Source organism: Corticium candelabrum, chromosome 17, assembly GCF_963422355.1.
Source record: "Corticium candelabrum chromosome 17, ooCorCand1.1, whole genome shotgun sequence".
NCBI classification, from domain to species: domain Eukaryota; kingdom Metazoa; phylum Porifera; class Homoscleromorpha; order Homosclerophorida; family Plakinidae; genus Corticium; species Corticium candelabrum.
In genome coordinates this window covers 877,321-899,284 of record NC_085101.1, presented here as the reverse complement: position 1 = coordinate 899,284, position 21,964 = coordinate 877,321, and the positions used below count along the sequence as shown (strand labels likewise).

The window sequence follows — 21,964 nt, the reverse complement described above, 5'->3', positions numbered from 1 at the left end:
ACAACAAAGTCCCGGATAATTCTTTTAATAGCCCGGAATAAATGGACAAGTGGAGACAGAGCCCTATTTTGTTCACAGTCCCTATTTTGTTCTATTTTGTATTTTGTTCACAGCTCCTATTTCGTTCACAACCCCACAGGGTGCGTGGGTCAGTGGATGTGAAATTGGTCGAGTTGTTTTTAATGTGTCTTCTATAAGTTAAAAGGACACAGCGTCTATTCACACTTCTTCGAACAATCCTATCGTGATTTTCATAATTAGACAATAAAGGCTTATAGCTGTGTAATCCACGGTGTAAACAATTACTACTTTATTTCAACAATCTTTTAAACACATAATTCTTAAATTGTGCAATTCCTGTTTCTTTGATTGGGAATCGAAATGCTTGATCTTCCACATTGACCAGTCATTCTAAGCATCAATTAACAAGATGTACCCTAGCATCATTAAAACCAATACGTGATGCCCTTGTCATCATAGTGTATAATGAAGCACAACAAATCACCAACCCACTCCTCTCACTTAGCAGCAGCACAGAAGAAACAATGCAATCAACAGACATATTAAAGATCCTTGACAGTGACAATCAAGCATGTTGGTCATGCTGTTCCCTTGCAAAGTGCAAGAACACCTAACAAGCACGATGTAGGCATTGTGATTGCTAGATACCATGTACACTGATATATCAACATATACCTGCTCCAGGGTAGTCTGACTGACAGAATAACTAGAAAGGTTGAGTTGAACCCGGGCACTCTCCAACTGTCCAAATAATTTAGACCACGCAGTGCCCTCACCAGCAATTTCATACTCTAGTTGACCCTAACACAGCATTCGTATTAGAGGAATTTAAGCCAAACACATCTTAAGTATCAATACACGATGTTGTTCCACCAAGCGAGCTCCAGGAAAAGTTTGGCTAATAAACTCAGTTAATTGTGCTATTTGTGGATATCCAGTGTCTGGTTCATCTTGCACTACCACGGTCAGAGAATAAGTACTACCAAATCTTTCATGTGAAAGACAAAAGACAAAAGTAGTGACAACAAAAACTTCAATACATGCACATATCAAATCTCCTTTACTTGTTCTTGAGATGTTGTGTGCTGCCCAGACACTTGAATTGCCCATTGACCATTATACCAAGGCGAGTACATAGAGCTTCACACTCTTCCATGCTACAGATTTACACAGAATCACAGTTAACAGTAACCAGTTTGTACACGGATGTTGTCAAACATGTACACCTGTGGGATGTTAAGACAATACTGCGACCTTCTTCTAATATTCCAACCAGATAATCCCACAGAAAACGACGCGCTTTAGGATCCATGCCAGCAGTGGGTTCATCCTAACAACAAAGACATAGCGTTGGTTTGTTACCACCCATAGTAGACACTCCATAAACAAACCAAGAATATGATAGACGGTTCTCCTACTAGTGCAACAGCTGTGCTTAGTTTTCGCATGTTTCCACCACTATATTAACACAATACCAGCAAAAATCAAGAGTGATTCAGGCTCCATTCTCAGTACCTGTAGGTACCACATGGTTTATTCGCATATTGTCCTAAATCCAGCCGCCTAATAGTTGAATCAACCAACTCCGGTATTTTTCTCTCCACATAGCCACGAAGACGAGCATACATAGTAAGCAGCTCTCGTGCAGTTAACTTCTCAATAAGAGCATCAAACTGAGGACAGTAGCCAATACGTCTTTGTACTTCATGGAGATTTTCTCGGATGTCAAGTCCCTCAATGAATGCAGTTCCACCACTCATACTGAGATCTCCCGTCAGCATACGAAATGTAGTAGTCTTGCCAGCACCTGACAACACCACCCATCACCATATTGCATTATCTGACACGCATTAACAAGGATCAACAGACCATTCAGACCAAGTAGGCCAAAACATTCTCCACGAGGAATAGAAAATGACATGTGATCAACAGCATTCCTAGCAGAACCTTTATAATTCTACCAACAGATGTCAATCTTATAGTCAACTATTGCACAACATTAGAGTTAGATTTCCAACCTTCACTAGATCCTTAACAACAACAATGAAATCGTCAGGATTGAAGTCATTTGACATGACATGCTGTCTCTCATTGAAAACATCACTATCCTACAGGGGGGGAACAATTAGGTAATTCCTAACTTTAAAAAGCAATTTACCTCAACACCCTCTTGCTGGTAACCCTCTGTGGTTGTTGATTTGTCAGAAAACAGTGCCTTTAACTTGCTGATGAAGAACCCATACTACACACAAGTACAGTACATACTATGTACGTATTTTACAACACCACACATTCTCATCACTGATCAGATTCTCAGTTCTTCACCTCTGCCAAGATTAAGAGTGTATAGAAAAAAAGTCCTTCCAATTCCATGTACAGAATAGCAAGTCCAATACCAGGTCTGTCCATGCTAAATATGTTATTAACATATTTGATGTTATTCATTTTACAACGAACCTCGGAGCTAAACAATGAGAGAAAACATAAAATAAAAAGAAAATAGGCACGGCACCATTACAACATACTGGTCATCTACAGCGCACACTTTCTTCACAAGTGCATTAGTGTTTATATCTGCAAGAGCTTGGCTGACACTGCACACCAGATGAGCATAGCAAATTATCACCAAACACAAGTGCAGTTTCAACATACGCAAAGTTAGGCTGTAGATAAAAGATGTAGGCAAGGGTGTCAGACAAAGATTTCTGATTAATTCCCGGCAGAGCCAAAACGTAGACAAAGATAAACCCAATCCATGATGTCAGCACAATCAGGAGAACAGACGCAGCAAATCCAGTGTATGGAGATTTGAAGAGAAACGACAGCAAGTACACAAGTGGCAAAACAGGAAATGCATAGAAAATCTAAATGCAATACACATAGACATAGACATACACAAACCATAAATCCTTACTCTTTCAAGCCACATTACCAAAACAACAAACACAGCCCCTAAGTTGTCAGTATACGCATCAATTTGAAAAGCAGCAAAGAGAATAAGAATAACAACAGCAGGAAGTAAGTAATTTGTGAAATCCCAACAAAATGATCCGGCCCAGTAGCTTGTAGGTGATACTCCACTCAAAAACTGAAGATGTTTTGCCTATCAAACAAATCATATCAGCAATGGTGTGCCAGTAGTACAAAACAGACACACATTGCTTTCACGTTCCTGAATTGGAAACAAGATGAAGCTGCAAGCCAGAAAACCAACTCCAAGAGAAATAAAAAATGCAAGAACCAACCCACTAGGATCAGTTAGTGCATCATCACTCTATACGAGAACAGATTGTTAGCAGTCACACGAAAGCCCAAAGCAATGTATACACCTGAGAGTCAGCAGTCTTAGGAAGTGGATGGTTAATGACTACAGTCTCTTGCATGTTCACTCTGCCATTATTTTCTTTTGTGATGTTTGACCCTCCAAGAGCTTGCCACAATGTAAATCGCATTGCAAAATTGCTGAAAGCATTCAGAGCTGCTGCTGATGTGTGAATTGCTTGGTTGCTAAACCACACAGTGGCTACTGCAGAGGCATTAGCTGGGACGTAAATACCCCTTAATTCATAGTATGTCTTAAATGACTCTGGAAGACGATGAACCAGAGTGTAGCCACTAGCATGGGTATCAAAAAAGACTTCATCATCACTCTGTTGCAAGATGTACTCCAAAAAGAAAGTTTCGTCAAACTGCTTGTGATTTTTGCTTGGCAGAAGTGGGCAATCACCATAGCCTGGATTTATCAAAACGGCACCATTCTCTGCCAACTTGGCACTGCTCAAATACAACAAGTTACACCCTGCTTCAATTTCTATAAAATATACAATCACATCACCCAGCTTACCAATCTAGACAGTTTTGTGTATCGATGTTATTACAGCCATGACATAGACGATACCCAAACTCATCACCACATTTATTGTTATCAATAAAGCTCTGCCAGTGAGAACAAAGGAGCTTATGGTACAACTAAGGCCATTACAGAACAGACTCACTTCGCCTTGTTCCTGCATCCATTCAATACAGTTATCCTGCAAAACGAGAAAGTTGTTTCTACAACACTGTTTCATATTGGTTGCATTTTGGGAAGCAAGTAGCCTCAGTTCTCTAGTCTGATTGAGAACATCTACAGTTTCAACAACGCCAACACTTGCCAAGTAGTCATTTGCAAACTATATACAAACAATCCAGTTAATATTGTTTCTCATAACAAGATTCATCAAACAGCTTACTCGAAGTGCATCTACACTGACTTGCTGAGGAAAGTCAGCTATGTATGCTGTTGTTTTTCCAAGATCAGTAAGTGTCATTTTGCGAGCAGGATCATCTCCTCCAAAATCAATAAACAGCACATTTACTAGCGCCAGAGCAGTAAAGATAACTGGCAAAATAAGTTGCCATATGACAGCATAGATATCACGCTTAGAGTTAATAAAACGCTTGATGTACATAGCCACAAACTGTTGCCACCACAACTTCAGTCCTTGGTTTCGATCTGCAAGCAAACTAGCATGTAATCAAACATTCACAAGTGTTACATCTACTGTCAATATTTACTGTAAATTCAGTACGCATAATCGACTATGTAGAAAATGTATCGTACAAAACTCATGTCAGTGTGAGACTGCATGATGATGAGTTGTAGGGTCAATCAAAAACCCGGAGTTGTGAGTTGTAAGTAAGGCCAATAGTTGCAGATTATCATGTACACTGTACACGGTATTACGTTACACTGCACACAGTAACACAAGCTACTTTGTAGTAAGTGCATTACTTTCATGTTCATTAATTTAAAGGGGAATTCGCACACAAAAACCAGTTGCTTTCAAAAATAGCCTTGTCTATGAGAAGTTCAATGGTACCCTAGTCGCCAGCTAAAGGGACAGCATAAAGAAGAAATCACATTTTGAATGCTCCCATACGACGATGCGCACGAGGTAAGACGTCACTGGAGGTCGAGCTGGATCGTTTTGTATTGGAAAATCTCGAATAGTGCAACAAGACTTTCTACATCAAATTGCCTGATTGGAGACAACACTTGAACATTCACCTTCACTGTGAGGTAGGTGTAGTTTTGTAGCAATGAGAGGAAAACGATGGAGGCATTCGTTATGACTTCTCATGCGCATAGATCTGGAACTCTGGGGACACTTCATCAACTTCCGCTGTGCTGTGTTTCCCTAGTTTCCATCTCTTCTAGTTGAGTTGAAGTTTCCTAACTCAGGATTTGAGATATCTAAGGTTCATTAGTATGCCGCTGACTTGTAAAGTTTGTCGTAGACGTGCCGAGAACAAAGAAAGAAGTCAGTTTAGATTTCCATTCAATCGAGCGTGGTTGAGAGAGTGGATTCTGCATTTGAGGCTAAAAGGGAGGCAGTCGGACCACATTCCACAGTAAGCGTACATCATTTTCAGTTGGATTACTTTGAGAGAGATTTCAAAGCAGAGCTAGTGAGCGGGTTAGGGTTAGGGTTATGACAGATGTAAGATCATTGTAAAAACCCTGCCTGTTCCAGTCTTTTTACAGCACTACACGTCAAAGCTGAAGTTGATGCAATCCTATCCTTGAGGTTCCAGACCTACTACGTGCATGAGAAGTCATAACAAATGCCTCCAGCGTTTCCTCTCATCGCTACGAAGCTGCACCTACTTCACAGTGAAGGTGAATGTTCAAGTGTTGTTTCCAATCAAGCGATTTGACGAAGACAGTCGCGTTGCACTAATCAAGATTTTTCCATTACAAAACGATCCAGGTTGACCTCCAGTGATGTCATGCCTCCCACACCTTCTTCGTCTAGGAGCATTCAAAATGCGATTTCTCCTTACAGAGTCACTTGGCTAGCGACTGGGGTGTACCGTTGAACTTCTCGAAAGCAAGGCTATTCTTTAAAAGAACCTTAAGGATCATCTCAAAAAATTTCCATTTCTTCTCCAAATGTAGCTTCTTCGAACAGAGGTAAAGCAAAGTTTTAGCTAATTTCCAGATAGAAATAACAAAATCACCACTTTTTCATTGTGTCTGATCAGTAGAGATTTGCATGGTAGTTGTCAAATATGCACATTCAACTGAGACAGATGTCACAAGTTGATTTGGGTGTGTGCCACTAATCTTGCATACCCAGCTAACCTCAAGGGCAGTTCTTACATGTACTGTACAGTAGTCAAGTCCGAAGTGTACAGAAAATCAAAGAATTCACAAATAAATTTGTAATTCTTGCTGTTCACCTATGTTGGCCTGCATAATTGTACTAATTCTACTTTTGCTGTGCTTACTACTTTTTCCCAAACAGGGTGGCAGGTAGATTATAGCAGCTATGCAAAATTCATAACATGAGCCTATTATGTGTGTCGTTATGCCCCTCCATAATGAGAGCAAGTGTGGTCTTTACCCCATCTGGGCACCCACAAACCCGGCAGGTGAGCCCAGCAGAGTACATGTTTCTGTGTAGTCCACACGGCGATCAATGACTAGCCAATTCGATATAGATTGCAGGCATTACGGTGACCGCAAACTCGATACAGCATGCCTAGTGGATATCAATGACCACTGAACATCATCGTCAACGGACCGTTTGCCAGACCACAGAAACTCCCTAACTGCTGAAACGAGTCATAGTCTCATGGATAAAGCTAGAGAAACATGAGAAGAAAGACAGACAAGTTTCATAATTTACTGTCGTCAAATGGGGTTCAAGCCCCCAAACCATGGAGTGGTAGCCATTGTTGCTAACCACTAAGCCACAGTATCTTTATTATTATGTGTTGTTATGCCCCTCCATAATGGGCAAGTGGGGTCTTTACTCCCATCTGGGTGCCCACCAACCGGGCAGGTGAGCCCAGCAGGGTACATGTTTCCATGTAGTCCATACGGCGATCAATGACTAGCCAATTCGATATAGATTGCAGGCATTACGGTGACCGCAAACTCGTGAACAGCACGCCTAGTGGATATCAACAACCACCAGGAAAGCACTGAACGTCATCATCAACGGACCGTTCGCCAGACCACAGAAACTCCCCAACGACTGAAACGAGTCATAGTCTCGTGGATAAAGCTAGAGAAACATGAGAAAGAAAGACAGACAAGTTTCATAATTTACTATCGTCACTGGGGTTTGAACCCCCAAACCATGGAGAGGTAGCCATTGTCGCTAACCACTAAGCCACGGCGGTGACTATTATTATTGTGTCATGCTCAACCAGATCAGTCTGGTTTGTAAAGTCTATTACAAGTACCGGAAGCAAACCCTGCTTCAGAAGTACTTAGACCATCACGGCTGTCTAGAAAGAAGACATGACTTTACAAAGGATCCGAGTAGATCCCAGAAGCACTGTTTTCTGTAAGTGCTGCAGGTTGTGATGACCTGGAATAATGTCCAGCCACCGTGCAATACCTGCGTGCACTGTGCCCAAAGCTCCCAAGACCACTGGAACCACCAGTGTTCGACAATGCCACATGCGGCTTATCTCAACTCGTAAGTCGCTGTACTTTGCCAACTTCTCGGCATGTTTCTTGCCAATGTTGCCATCAGCAGGACAGCTGATATCAATACAAAGACAAGTGTTTGTCTTCCTATTTCTGAGACAGATGTCTGAACGATTGGCTTTGATTATTAATATTATTATTATTATTATTATTATTAGTAGTAGTAGTAGTAGTAGTAGTATTACTATTATTGTGTTCCATCACCTGCTACAGTATGTTTTTTGTATCAGATATAGAGTAACCCAGATAAAGACAGGACGTTTGTTTGCAATTTCAGTTTTGGGTACTTTATGTTAATTAAAGGCAAGCATGCACAAGCTTGAAGTAGCAATGACTTGACACTACAGTACAGGTCAAGCTTAATCTTGCACTTAATTAATTAAGAAACGACACATGAGAGATATCTGATATGAAATGACACCTAAAGGCTTTCAGTAGGTCTGCAAAGCGTCTTTATCTAATTTCATGTTTACTAACCAAGGTCGCTTTTACTTTAGATGATCGTACATACTACATCTGACACATTTTTGGTTGTTCTGGGCACAACCAATTTGTCATACACTGAGGTAGTGCCAACCATTCTTTCAGTATGGCCTGAAACTGTGACCGGCCATTTGTGATTTCTTATCCCGGACACTGTACTCGCATGTCCTTAACATACTATGATAATTAGCTCACTAGTGTGGCACTGGGTCATGCTCCACATTTACGAAAAACCATCAACTGATTTTTACTAATTATTCATTGACATAGATCATTACTATAATTTGCTAGTTTTCATAATGACATGCCAACATTGTATATTACTTGTTAGTTGGCACACCTCACCTGCATATTTCAACCTACCTGATAGCAGTTGTTGGTGGCCAGCTTTCACAGCTTCTCCATAACTGCTTCCTGATGGCCTACCCTTGACACTCAATGAACGAGTAGACTCACGAGCTACAAGAATGTCCTTTCTTCGCTTTTCTCTTTAATCAAAACATTACTACAACATTAGTATTGGCACTGCTCTAACTGCAACACGTCATTAATACCTTGCTTCTGCTGACTCGTCAACTGCTTCCTCCACTCTGAGAAACACTTCTTCCATTGTAGTCAAAGACAGTCCAAAACTTTGGACTCCAAGAGCTCCAATTTCCTCTAAAACAATTTCACAGATTATCTGACACACCAACAGGCTACCTCTCGACCTTCAAACTGTTTGAAGAATTCATCAAATCTTGATGACTCTTCCCTTGGTAAGATGTAAGACAGCTCCTGACCAACATCACTGTGTTTCTTAACAAAAGGAAAACTCCTCTGGATGTACTGAGTGACGAGTTTTGGTTGGCAATGCTCACCCTTCACCACCGTCAGATGGTAGCCAACACCATATCTACAAGCAAACAAGTAAGTGCAACAAATTATCAACAATGTTTGGTACAAACACAACAGCAAATACAGGGAAGTCCACATAGCTCAAACTCGCTTATCCTGAACTTCTGAATAACATGAAGCAGGCATAGTGGGAATTTCCAAAACAGTAGCAATATGAAAATGGAATTTTTATAGAAGAAAATCCATTCTCAATAAGTGCTCAGGTGCTTCGTAGAAAACTCTATATAAAAACTCTAAATAAGTTTCTTCTTTATCTCTCCATTCTCATAGCTCCTTCCAATCAATACCTATAGATCACGCAATGCAAGGCTGATATTGCTTCTGAATACTCCTTTCAGTCTTCTGACAAAGCTCAATTTCTGGTTCACAGTGTAAGACCACTGTCTAGTTGCCATACTGGTACACTGTAATATAGTAACGCATGTTACTACGCAGCCTCAAATATCAACCAGCCTCAAAATATCGACCAACTTCAGGCCGTGAGATTGAATCACAAACCACAATCTTGGATGCTCAATAACGGATCATGGGCTGTCAATGAGAACAGTTTCCAAAGATCGCCCATTGTGGCTGGGTGCTGTTTCAGAATTTCCCGGTATGGCCCCTGCCTGATAGCTAATCGGAACAGTGTAAATAGACAACAGTAAGCAGAATTTGCTTACGTCAAGTCTTGTCTATATCAATCAAAGTAGCTGACTCATATTTGAAAAATCTCCAGGTAACTCAAATCAATTACACGACTGTTACACATGCTTCACAGGACAGTCAAGCAGCATCCTTGCTCAAAGATGGCTACATGAACCAGTAACAGTTCACAATCTTGAAGTTAGTGACATTCCCTCAAACAAAAGATCAAGTTGTGTTAAAAACAGTGATGACGTTAGTATTGCACCAGAGCAGAAGACTGCGGCTCTGAATTTATATGGCGACGCAGAGATTGTTCCTCCTTTAGAAGCGCTCTCAGCCATTCTGGGTGCTGTAATCTCAGTCACCCAGAATTGATAGCAGTAGCCACACACTTCTGTACCTGGTAGAGGGATCTGTATATCTAGAGTTAGTCTCTCCTGGATCTTGTTGTTCTTCATCTATGTGACGTCTCTTACGTTCGAAGAAATGTTCTAACTGTCGCTTCTTCCTCTTCATGGCAGGAAACGTGCCGCATTGTACGCTGTATAATAGAACACGCATGCGCAATTTAGTCTTTTAGTCACGTGTCATTTTCAAAACAGGGGGAGCACCTTTTGCGCCGATGCCTAGATCTGCCACTGATAATGGTAATGTCTGCCTGCCTTACATGCACTTGAAGAAAACTCTCACATTTATTATGCAACAAATGGTGGCCAAAGTGGTTTATATCGTCTGATTGTGAAGTCATTAGTGCTTGGCCACATTTCATGTGTGGATGCTCTTGCTCTTTTCTTGTTTGTGGTAGTCTACTTTTTGTGCCTGCCTTTGTCCTGACATATTGTCAACAGTTTTGTTCGCTCTGACGCATCGAGCACGTGGGGGTGCGGTGCAACTTGGTTAAACAATTGGCTACAGTGGGAGTGGAGCAACCTGTGGCGCTCACGGTCAATCGTAGAAAAAGAATTTCTTCCTTTGCTCTTGGCCACGGCAGTGTGAGGTAAGGAATGGTGAGGGCAGCGGGTCTTGTTTGAATGTGACAAATTTATATTGGTTTCTGCGCTAGAAAGACGCAACAGCCGCATTCTGCTGATTAGGCATCTTCTGCGAGCTTTACACTGTCTAGCTGCACATTTTCCTTTACGTGGCAAGCCGTTCATATTTCGGGAAATGCTAATACTATCGTGGATGCTCTATCTTGAAACCGTGCTGAAAGAGTGCTTTCCTTGTGTTCACAGCTCAAAAGCACTCCCACCCCGGTTCCGTCATGTCGTCGGAAATCGACTGGAACTCTCGTGCTTGAAGACCTCTGCTCGTCAAATCTTTCCTCGGGTCTAGCGCCTTCTACGAAGCGGGTCTATTAATCTGGGCAATCAAGCTACTTAAACTTCTGCAACCAAGTGTCTATGTTCCTCTTCCTGTGTCTGAGCGTGCACTTTCCCTCTTTGTGTCTTACTTAGCAGATCGGAAAATATGTCACAAAACAATCAAGTGCTACTTGTCAGCAGTTCGGCATCTCCATATTCAGTTGGGTGGTGGCGACCCATTCACTGCTCAGCTCAGCCAGCTGCCATATGTCCTTCGCTGCATTCAACGACTTGCAGGATCTGCTGCACGACAGCCCCGGTTGCCCATTACGTCAGTTGAACTCAACGTTCTCAAAACGAGTGTGGTCTAAGTGGTGTTCTCGACGAGATGCTAGTATGCTCTGGGACGCGTTTTGCACTGGATTCTTGGTTTTATTGCGAGTGGGAGAATTCACAAGAGTCATTAGCGAACTTTCACGAGGCAGTTCATATCACCCCTCAGGACATCAGCATCGACTCCGTCACCTCTCCTACAATGATTCATCTTCGGCTGAAGCAATCTAAAACCGATCCGTTTTGTCACGGCGCAGTCATAACTTTGGGTTGCACTCAACAGGACATTGTCCAGTATCTGCTTTGCTCTCCTACCTAATGCAACGCGGAAAAAGTCGGGTCTACTGTTTACATTCTCTGACAAATCTCCTCTTTCTCACCAAATGCTAGTGTCCAAAGTTCAGTGCTTGCTTGCTTCAGAAAGCATGAGTTGTGAAGGTTTTACCAGTCACAGCTTTCGCATCGGCGTAGCCACCACGGCGAAGGCCAAGGCAGTTGCTGACTCAATTCTAAAAACCTTGGGCCGGTGGAAAAGTAACGCATTTCAGCTATATATTCACTTGACTTGGCCGGCGTTTCTCTCCAACTCGTGTCACAGTAAAGTAGACAGCATATATAGCATTTAGCTATTACAGCGTAATAGACCTCATTACTTGCGTTGTCTTGAACCTAGGTTGCATTAGCACCGCGGGGTTACCACGTGCCGTTGTGTTCTGTTTACGCTCTCGCTGTGTGGTTTGTTTCCGACCCCTGCTGTGGTTGGTTTGGTACTTGGGTGGGTGTCTCACTACGTGGACCCCCATGAGTCGGAGTCCAGGTCTTTGACCCTCCCTGCCTATCAGCACAAAACCAAATCGCAGTTTTGATGTTTTGTTGCATGCGCCGAGACTCAGGCTCTGCTCTCGCCCATCAGCTAGTGATGGATACCGAGTGCCGACCAACTAGTTGAAAGCTTTGTGAAGGTAAGGAGTCAAACGACAGTTCTACATCTGTAGGGATTCCAAGATGGCGTCACAAAACACAACAACACGTAATAGAGCCATGTGATGTGCTTTCAAGATGGCATCGCAAACCGTGTTGTGTATTGGATGCTTTCCGAGTACAGTATTAGAATTAGGACCAGGAAAGAATGGGACAGGTAAACGAGTTGCAGCATCTTGTTATCTGACCACAAGGTTGCCATCCCCTGCCATCCCCCCTCCCCCGTGTACTAAGAAAGTGCCGGATGTAACCAAGATTGTGCATGGGAGGAAAGGAATTGGGAACACAATAGTCCACACCTGGTCGATACTATTCACCTTCGTCATCATTTCAGAAAGGTTGGAATTTTACCCAGCTGCTAGTGTGAACGGGATATTAGTTAGCCAGCTGGCTTTTAAGCACTAGCATGATTTGAAGCTACCCTATATAGCTTGTAGTATGACTAAAACCTCAAACCTTTCTTTGAGGAAATGAGAAGATCCCACACATCGAATCTGTCCTTCTGCCATGATTGCAACTCTATCTCCTAACAAGTCAGCTTCATCCATGTAGTGAGTGGTAAGCAGCACTGTTCTTCCAGCCTTGTGTTTCAACAGCAAGTCCCATGTTGCTCTTCGAGCAGATGGATCCATTCCCGCAGTTGGTTCATCAAGCACAATGACTTCGCTACCACCAACTAATGCAACACCGACACTTAATTTTCGCTTCATTCCTCCAGAGAGAGTGCTGGATCGTTGGTCGGTTTTGTCAACTAACTTTAAGTCTTCAATCATCTCCCGAACTTCTTTATCCATTTCTGGTCCCTTCTTGATTCCCTGCATAAAATAATTACAAGATATAATCATTATATTCAACTTTGAGTATGTACCATTTGATTAGCAAAACCTTTAACTGAATGAAGAACTCAAGATGTTCTTTAACTGTAAGTTGATCATACAAGACATTATGTTGAGGGCAGAGTCCAAGAGATGCCCTCACCTGAGCAATGTTAGTCAACACAGAATGACCATTCACAAGAACATCACCCTTGGTAGGAGGAAATAAACCAGTAATGACTGACATTGTTGTTGTCTTGCCTATAACAGCATCAAATCTAGTACAAAAGACAAACACACACACACACACACACACACACACACACACACACACACACACACACACACACACACACACACACACACACACACCATAAACCATAAATCACAAACCATCAACCATAAACCATAAACTACTAGCTTCCTTTACTCTACAGCAGGCATCCGGTTCTCTTCTAATTTCACTGTCTAAACTATCAAATTTTGTCAATCATCTCAAGTTGTAGTCAGACATTCAATACATTCAAAATATTGCTAACTCCACCATACAAAAGAAATGAGTCTATCCTTTCAACATGCCATTTACATGTATGAACACTGCTCACAGTCTACTCTGTCTAACGTAGCAACTATAAACATTTCCTCAAAAGTCACTGCAAGACCAAAACAGTGTGCAGTTAACTACCTAAAGCTAGTGTCATGCTTTGATTAAGTAATAACCAAACAAGGTAGTGCCATCATTCCATTTAGGTCTCACATAAGTGCTAGTCTCTTACATAATCATAGCCAATCATACGATACAACACAAGAAACCAAACTACAGACTTAACAATACATTTGTTGACATTGTAGTGATATCAAATCCAAGTTTGCTGTTGCTGTAACACTTCAATATCCACAAATGTGCAGTTAAATTTTATCTGCAGTTATATTACGAAATTCCAGAAAGTCTGCAATTTCCCCTTGTTTCTGACATTTCTACTGCTCAAATTCATTAAACTTACACTTTCACTACCTTGATTTAAGAGAAGACAAATCGAGGCACCATCATTAGAATTCCAATTTTGCATATGGTCAGACACGATGAATATAAAGCAAATATAATCTGCTCAAAGACAGACATCACCTAGAAGTTCATGCAGTCCACATACAGGGATGACAAAAAGGTTGTGAACTCCTTAGTAAAACGTACAAAGTGCTGGGTTTTAGAGCTCAGAAACAAAGACTTAGGATTCCATGAAGCTGAAAGACTTACAAACTCGTTAGCCTCTCAGGAAAATAACATGAAAGCTTTAGTTTGCCATTGTAGTTAACAAAAATCAAGTTTCAGTGATCAACCTCATTAGCAAAGTACGTATATTAACCCTTATGAGCATCACTCTGATTAAGAAAAAGCAATTATTTTTGTGCTTACTAGTGTTTGTCTTACCGCCTTGCCTACAATACTAAAAGAGAAGACGTAGTTTATAGAAAGGTCATGTGGGACACACAATCATTGTGTGTGTTGTACTACCTGTCCCGTACTACCTGTCCCAGCCATCATGAACGCCTTGAAAGAAGCTCTCGCATTGCCTTCGGAAACAGTGTTCAGTGTCACATTGACAGAGACGGCTACAAGACTTGCAAAACATGTTTGGATCCATTGTTTAATGGTTTGACAAATTGGTTTGACAAATTGGTCACAAGTGGTGGGCTCTGGGAACGGGGACACGCTCTTGATCTGGTTCTCCATCAAACATTTCTTTATGAAACATCCAAAAAATTCTATGCAAAGTTACGATTTCTTCTCAGTGTCATCAATAGACATGCAAAATTGCCATAATGCCGCTGGCGTCAATGTGCATCAAACTGCAGTCAGGCAAGCATTGGATACAGGGGTATAATCAGTGGGTAACAAGGCGAAAGCCATTACTATCGAAAAACATCATCAAATGTGTCTTGAGTACTGTATGCCAGAAAGCGAGTCAATAAACCAACATCATTGTGGGAGGATGTTCTTAGACAGACAAAAAAACTAAACTATTTGGCCATAACAAAGTCCGTTGTGTATATATGGACTTTTTTCAGCAAAAAAGCGGGGTACTAAATGCCAAGTACTGAGGCAGCAGCATTGTGATTTCAGGCTGTTTCACTGCATCTGGCATGGGGAAAACTTGCTATAGTAGAAGGGAAAATAAATTCTGTTCAATACCAAAGTTTCTACTTCAAAAGTTGCTTTGTCCGTTCATCAGCTTCATCTTGACCCAATTTGGGTCTTCCAGCAAGACAATGATTCAAAGAATATGAGCAAATCAACATGTTCTAGGTTAAATAAAGAAAAATAACTTCTCTGTTTTAGAGTGGTCAAGCCAGAGCTCACACTTAAATCTGATCAAGATGCTTTACAGAGATCTGAAACAGACAGTTCATTTTTGTAGTCCAAACAGCTTCACAGAACTTGAAACAGTCACTCCTGAAGACTGGGCACAGAATACTTTAAACAGGTGCAGGAAGTATATAAAATTGTAGGAGGTTCACTTGGTTTTGATGAAATACTTGGCAGCAAAAGGTGGAGAGTTATCAAATACTGATAGAGTGTTCACACACTTCTGCAAACAAGGCTGATTGGTGAAACTTGGATTTTTCAACTAGAAGACAACTGAAGCTTCCACACTACTTTCTAGTGGCTAAGGAGTTTGGAAATCCTTAAGAGTTTTATGGAATCCTTTAGAGCATCACTGTAAGCAGAAAGCTATTAATGTGGCACCAGATATTAACTTAAAGGGTACCTGCAACACAAAAATCAAAAAGATATTTTATTGCATTTTCGTTAGTTCTGAAAGGGACAGTCCCACGGAAAAACAACACTAGGCTTTAAAAACAGGTCTTGGTGAGAGAATTTGAATGACATTAGTTACACGTCCCAGTTTGCCTCCATTGTTGAACAAAAAATCATTGCTCTTCAAGGACTTTGAAACCCCTGTTTCAAAGTCAACAACAAGGAGTGTCTTTCACATGACGCATGGGAACGTTTACTGGTAAGTGGTACTTATGTATCCACTCCGACTCGGGTTTCTAGGCAGAACAAGCTACTGAAACTGTAGTCATGATTCATGCACAGATCTCTTCTACACGGCAGGATCTAAAATGCATTCTACCTACTCACTATGCAAACACAAGCAATGAAAGACAATGTTCACAAGTTAGTTACGCGAGCTACCGTACATCGTATGTATGCTAGCAGTTTATTGCGTTGTGTGCATGGGGTGGGCATTTCCCGAACAAAGAACAATAGCATGGCTGATCTCATTTGTGCCACTCTGCTGATGCCTTGAAGAGATAGAGCTCTCACCCTCTAGGTATGAGCAAGGAAGAGAAATCAGCGAGTCTGACTCTAGCGACGGTAGTCAAGAACACAAACAGATGTCACTTTCCACACTTGCCACTAAACGCTTCTCATTAGTTTGGGCGGAAGACACACCTTTTGTTGACTTTGAAATCAGTGACGTCATTTATTGCAGAAAGCAATCATTTTTAGTTTAACAACGGAGGCAAATACAGACGTAACACTAATGCCATCCAAATTCTCTTGCTGAAAGCTATTTTAAAGCGTTTTTTCCATGGGACTGCCCCTTTAACGTCCGTATGACCCCAAAATAATTAATTTATATTTCAAAGTTACATTTGTGAAGCTATTGAGGTGCAAAGTTGCTTCTGGTTGTTTCTATCTGGTACAGCCGATGTACACACCTTGACGTATTCGTGGGAACAGAAGTGGCTATAGCACATGCAAGGCAATAGAAATGTCTTACAAGAAGTAAACCTTTGGTTGCCTGCTGGTTGCAGTAATGTGCTTAGAAAGAAAGCATGCCTTTGAGTTGCCTCTAACTATGGAGTTGTTGAATATACACACAAGGGTCAGCACACGCGGTTGCCCCATTCTACCGATTTCTTGCTTGTTTCACTCGCTCTGCCCATTTCTTTCACATATTGGCATTATTGGAGAAGCAAATCAAAGGCACGCTTTCTTTCTGATCACATTACTTCAGCCAGCTAGCCACCAGAGGTTTACTTCTTGTAAGACATTTCTATTGCCTTGCATGCACTATCACCACTTCTGTTCCTGCTAAATATACGTCATGGTGCGTACGCCTATTACGCTGGATACAAACAACAGGAAGCAGCTTTGTGCCACCATATCTTCATAAATGTACCTTCTAAAATAAAAATTCTATTCTTGGGGGCATATGAACGTTAAAAAATGAAACACAAAAGGTTTTTTTGCATTGCAGTAACTGAGTTACCCTTTAAACTAAGTTGAAATGATACATGGGGCTTCACCGATGTGCATATGCAAGCTAAAGACGACTTCAAATTAAAAATACACAGCATTCTATGTCTTGAGTCTTGGATTGTTTCCATAACGCATTTACATTACATTACACATGAGTTTCTGCATCTTTGTAGTTGCTGTGCAAGCTTCTTTAATGATGTCAACAACATACCACCGCTACCAAGTTTGAAGAAGAAGCACTTTGTTCAATAATGACTGACTCTTGCAATGAAAGTTGCATTCTTCCTCTTCCTCCATGGTCATAAATTGAGTTCAATGCATGCATGGGGAAAGTCACAAAACCCAAATGCAAGAAAAAAAACAGTTCTGTATTTTTGTGTCGTGTTCCTTGCAATACTGCCTCAAACGCTGTGAGTCATTTGCTGTTCTGTATGCAAAACAGGACACAAGAGTTCCACGCAAGGATGAAAGACACAGCATCACATTGCATTATTACCTGTGAAACAGGCTGAAAACCAAGCAGCCTCAGTGTGCAAAACAAGAGTGAATAAAAAACAAATGGTCAACATCAATAAAAATATACAGTATAGTACGTGTACATTCTAATACGTTTTGACACATAATGTAACACAGAATACAAGCTCCACTTGCCTGCTCCATTGTGACCCAATAGTGAAGTTATCTGTCCTTTGTACATGTTTAATGAAATCCCATCTACAGCCAATTTGTGAGCTCCACCACCATGTTTCTAAGGGAATACACATACAGCCCCAAAAAGAGATAAAAACAAGGTACCGAAACTTACCGCATACACCTTGGTTAGCTGTCTGATACTAATACCAACATGCAGATCTGTTGGGTCAGCTTCATGTGAAGAGTTTAACTCCATGTCCTTCATTGCAATCTATTGTAAACATAACAAACATTTCATTACAGACTACATGTATAAGAAAACAAACAATACATAAACAACAAACAATACATAAACAACAAACAATACATAGACAACAAATAATACATTCGAATGATGCCAATAAGGCAAGTGCTGTGTTAGCAAATATAATCTTTGCCAAAATGTTACTCAACGTCAAGGTTACCAAAATGCCAGCACAATTCTAGTTTCATTCAAAAGACCAGTTATTGCTAAAGTTGGTTCATAATTGCAGGTAGTTCCTAATCTGAAATTAGGCCTCGTCATTACATCACAAGAGATGATAGTTGCTCTACGCTATGACTTGGTACATTACCATGTTTCCCAAAAGCTATAAGACAAGTACAGGATGAATTGGTGACCCCTCTGAGTCGTGGTCAGGGAAACGCTAAAATACGATGCCATGATGCCTTATGTGACGTTGTTGTTCAGACGTTGTTGTTCACATACTCAACGTGAACATAGCAGCAGACCAGGAGACGTATATCACCCTGATTTCATGATGGGTATTTGATGTTTCAGTTTGGGATCATCTATAATCTGCTCTCATTAACGAGGCTGCTAATCGTGCAGGCATAGCAGCAGAAGCACGAGAACAGCAAAGACCAAACTATATGAAACTCCAGTTCGCAATTGTGATGGAATGTTTTCTCATTGGTTGTGGAATACTTGGTGCTGGTCTCCAAAGAGTTTGGAACATTCGAAAGACATAGTTAGAATAACGACTATTTCTACAGAACTGATTTTGAAAAAAAGTTGTAACTAACCTCCAAGAGTGGCTCCCAGCCAGATTGTGGGTACACAATGACAGCATGATCCTGGGGAGATTGCCTTTGGAAGTACACGACTTGTCAGATTTTTAGCTTGAGAATATAATAAAATTGTGTGTGTGTGTGTGTGTGTGTGTGTGTGTGTGTGTGTGTGTGTGTGTATGTGTGTTTGTGTGTGTGTGTGTGTTAAGAGTCATCCCAGTGAGTGAGGACATCCAGAGACCCATGCTAGCTGCAAACAACAGCTAACACCACAGAAAATACCAGAGTGTGCTTGAACCAAACGACAAAAACAAGCTGTGTCGTCCTACTTGAGATTTTTCCAATATAAAACGATCCAGGTCTTTTTCCAGTGACATCATACCTCGCATGCACTCGTCTGAGAGCATTCGAAATACAATTTCTCCTTTACGAAGTCGCTTTGGCTAGCGATTAAGGTACCGTTGAACTTCTCGAAGGCAAGGCAATTTTTCAAAAGCAACTTTTTCCGTGCGAGTTCCCATTTAAGCATGCAGAGTTTTGTTGTACTGTCTACTAGTACAAAACATGAGATCACAAAAAGATACTAAAACAAATGACACCAATACGAATCAGAATGAAAACAGTTACTGGATCACACATACTAACACTTGTGTAGACATTAAAACGTACTACTCATAGAATGTATGTACCAAGTCTTTGTACAGCAAGCATAAATCATTGGGCATGCACGCATAAATTTACTTATATTTGATCAAGCTCAAAACTGGACCAGCAAATTTGATCATTAAAAGATCAATTGGTCATACTCGCCTAATAGCCTAATATGATGTATTAGATGTACATGAACCTACAATTATGCTATGTACATTAATTAACAACTCTACTTACATTGCCATCATGGTTGTCACTATCATTGTCCCGTGCAGTATCTGCTGGTGCACCAGTCCAATAAGATTTCATGACAGGAAAATACCATGGTTGCGGGATTCCATAATCTCCAGGAAACACAGCTTCAATATACCAAGCAATAATAATGTACAAGACTGTGTCCAAAAGCATCATGCCTATGGCAATGCCAACACTGAAGTCATCATCCACACTAGGACCTTGATCAATGTTACTCCAAGTCACTCCCACACGCTTTCCTTCCCACACAAACATTTGCCGGGATCCAAATCCCATACACATCGTCGACATCAAACACGCAATACTCACAGTGTGCCTAGAACAAAATAAACAATAAATAACAAGTGTCTATAAATTGTCTCAAGATGGGTGGTCAGTTGATGAAACTGTAGCACTAAGTTCTAGCAGTGCACACTATCTTAATACTTCAAACAAAACAAAATCAAATTCAGTTCCCACAATAAGACAATGCACCAAAAATCACTTCAATCACGTCTATATTATTATATTAATCAGTGACAGACTACATGACCTACAAGTTCTGGAAAGGGAAATAAAGTATCCACTATTTCTGTAATGAGTCAAATGTTCCCTTCTATGCTAAATAGTCCCAAACAGAACAATGTACCACAAACACAATGACACTTGTTAGACTGTTTTCAAAATAAGAGAAAACGTAATGTGGTTGATTTTTATCAACTCTAGCACAGCTGTCTAGTGGTGCAGCTGAGTTCCACCTGGAAGCAAGGCTGTCTGAGTGTCCCAATGGTAATACAACAATAGTAATATGACCGCAGTTCAAGTAACAATAGGTAAAATTTAATCTCCTCTCCACCCCTCTCCTCTGTCTCTGTTGCTGTCTCTCTCCATCAATTACACTAACACAAAACCCTCTCTCTCTCTCTCTCTCTCTCTCTCTCTGCACGCACACACACACACACACACACACACACACACACACACACACACACACACACACACACACACACACACACACACACACACACACACACACACACACACACACACACACACACACACACACACACACCTTCCACCTTCAACTGCCCATGTCCACATGGATGATGGCGAAACATAAAAAGCATAAGAAAAAGGAAGTCACTATCTGGTAAATACGTCACAAATCTAAAATACATTGATGACATTTACGTCTTTTCTTGTCACTCTCTCGTGTGAATAAACAACCACATCTGTCGCACTTGATTCCGGCCTTTGGTCGTTCCCGGGAATCTAGGCAATTTTGTCCTCTGTTGCAATTGTGTCTTTTTTCCCTGTTTGTGACTTAAACAGTCGCTTGCAGGTAGTGCAAAGCGGAGACTGTTGGTCTTGACATCCGCTGGGATCGGCTCTGTCACGAGCCTTCTGACTACTTTGGGTATTTTCTAATTCTGCTCTTAAAGTGACGATTGAGTTAATTTTGCTAGCACAGACGTTCTTCCACTTCTGCCTGTCCTGCGTCAGCTGGGACCAGGTGCTAGTTAGGCCAACCATTCTAAGGTCTTTTACAATCATGTCTTTCCACCTTAGTCTGACCCCATGCGCTGAACGAGTTGATGGTAGCCACACATGAAGCAGCTGCTTGGGCAGACGATGATCTTCCATACGTTCTAGATGTCCAAGCCATCTAAGCCGCTGAGACATCTAAGCCGCTGAGCCATCAAAGAGTCTTCTGCAGTTTCAAGATTGCCAAGCTTGTGCCTGATGTCATTTGATGTAATTCGTTCCAATTGTTGTTTGAACTTGTCTATACCCAGCATGAAACGTTGACATTGATTTGTAAATGTGACAAGCCTTGTGATATCTCTTCTAGTCACGGCCCAAGATGACCCATACAGTAGAACTGATAAGACAGTTGACACTCACACACACACACACACACACACACACACACACACACACACACACACACACACACACACACACACACACACACACACACACACACACACACACACACACACACACACACACACACACACACACACACACACACACCTGGAAGTATGGTCATCAGCTTGTGACAAGTCAATACTCAATGACACCAGGTCTCATCGTATGGTATCAACCGTTCTTTGGATCATGCTGAGGGCCTTTCACATTATGCAACTTGTTTCTCAGCAACAACTTTTGTGGA

At 41.3% G+C, this 21,964-nt stretch overlaps 1 protein-coding gene across 1 annotated transcript; it reads right to left on the bottom strand.

The window, feature by feature from the left end:
• Nucleotides 1-288: 288 nt before the first annotated feature.
• Nucleotides 289-21,341, bottom strand: LOC134193434 (phospholipid-transporting ATPase ABCA3-like). The gene is made up of 28 exons (XM_062662266.1): nt 20,861-21,341; nt 19,792-20,125; nt 18,026-18,124; nt 17,872-17,968; nt 13,018-13,208; nt 12,589-12,947; nt 8,701-8,885; nt 8,545-8,650; nt 8,354-8,478; nt 4,254-4,516; nt 4,017-4,193; nt 3,866-3,957; nt 3,351-3,795; nt 3,179-3,295; nt 2,954-3,124; nt 2,674-2,885; nt 2,547-2,615; nt 2,347-2,485; nt 2,180-2,263; nt 2,040-2,129; nt 1,891-1,978; nt 1,537-1,828; nt 1,413-1,479; nt 1,248-1,351; nt 1,086-1,178; nt 880-1,009; nt 697-822; nt 289-631 (listed from the first exon to the last, which is right to left on the bottom strand). Exons 1-28 carry the CDS (start codon nt 20,887-20,889, stop codon nt 587-589), a joined length of 4,329 nt encoding a protein of 1,442 aa, XP_062518250.1. The 5' UTR covers nt 20,890-21,341; the 3' UTR covers nt 289-586.
• Nucleotides 21,342-21,964: the final 623 nt, after the last annotated feature.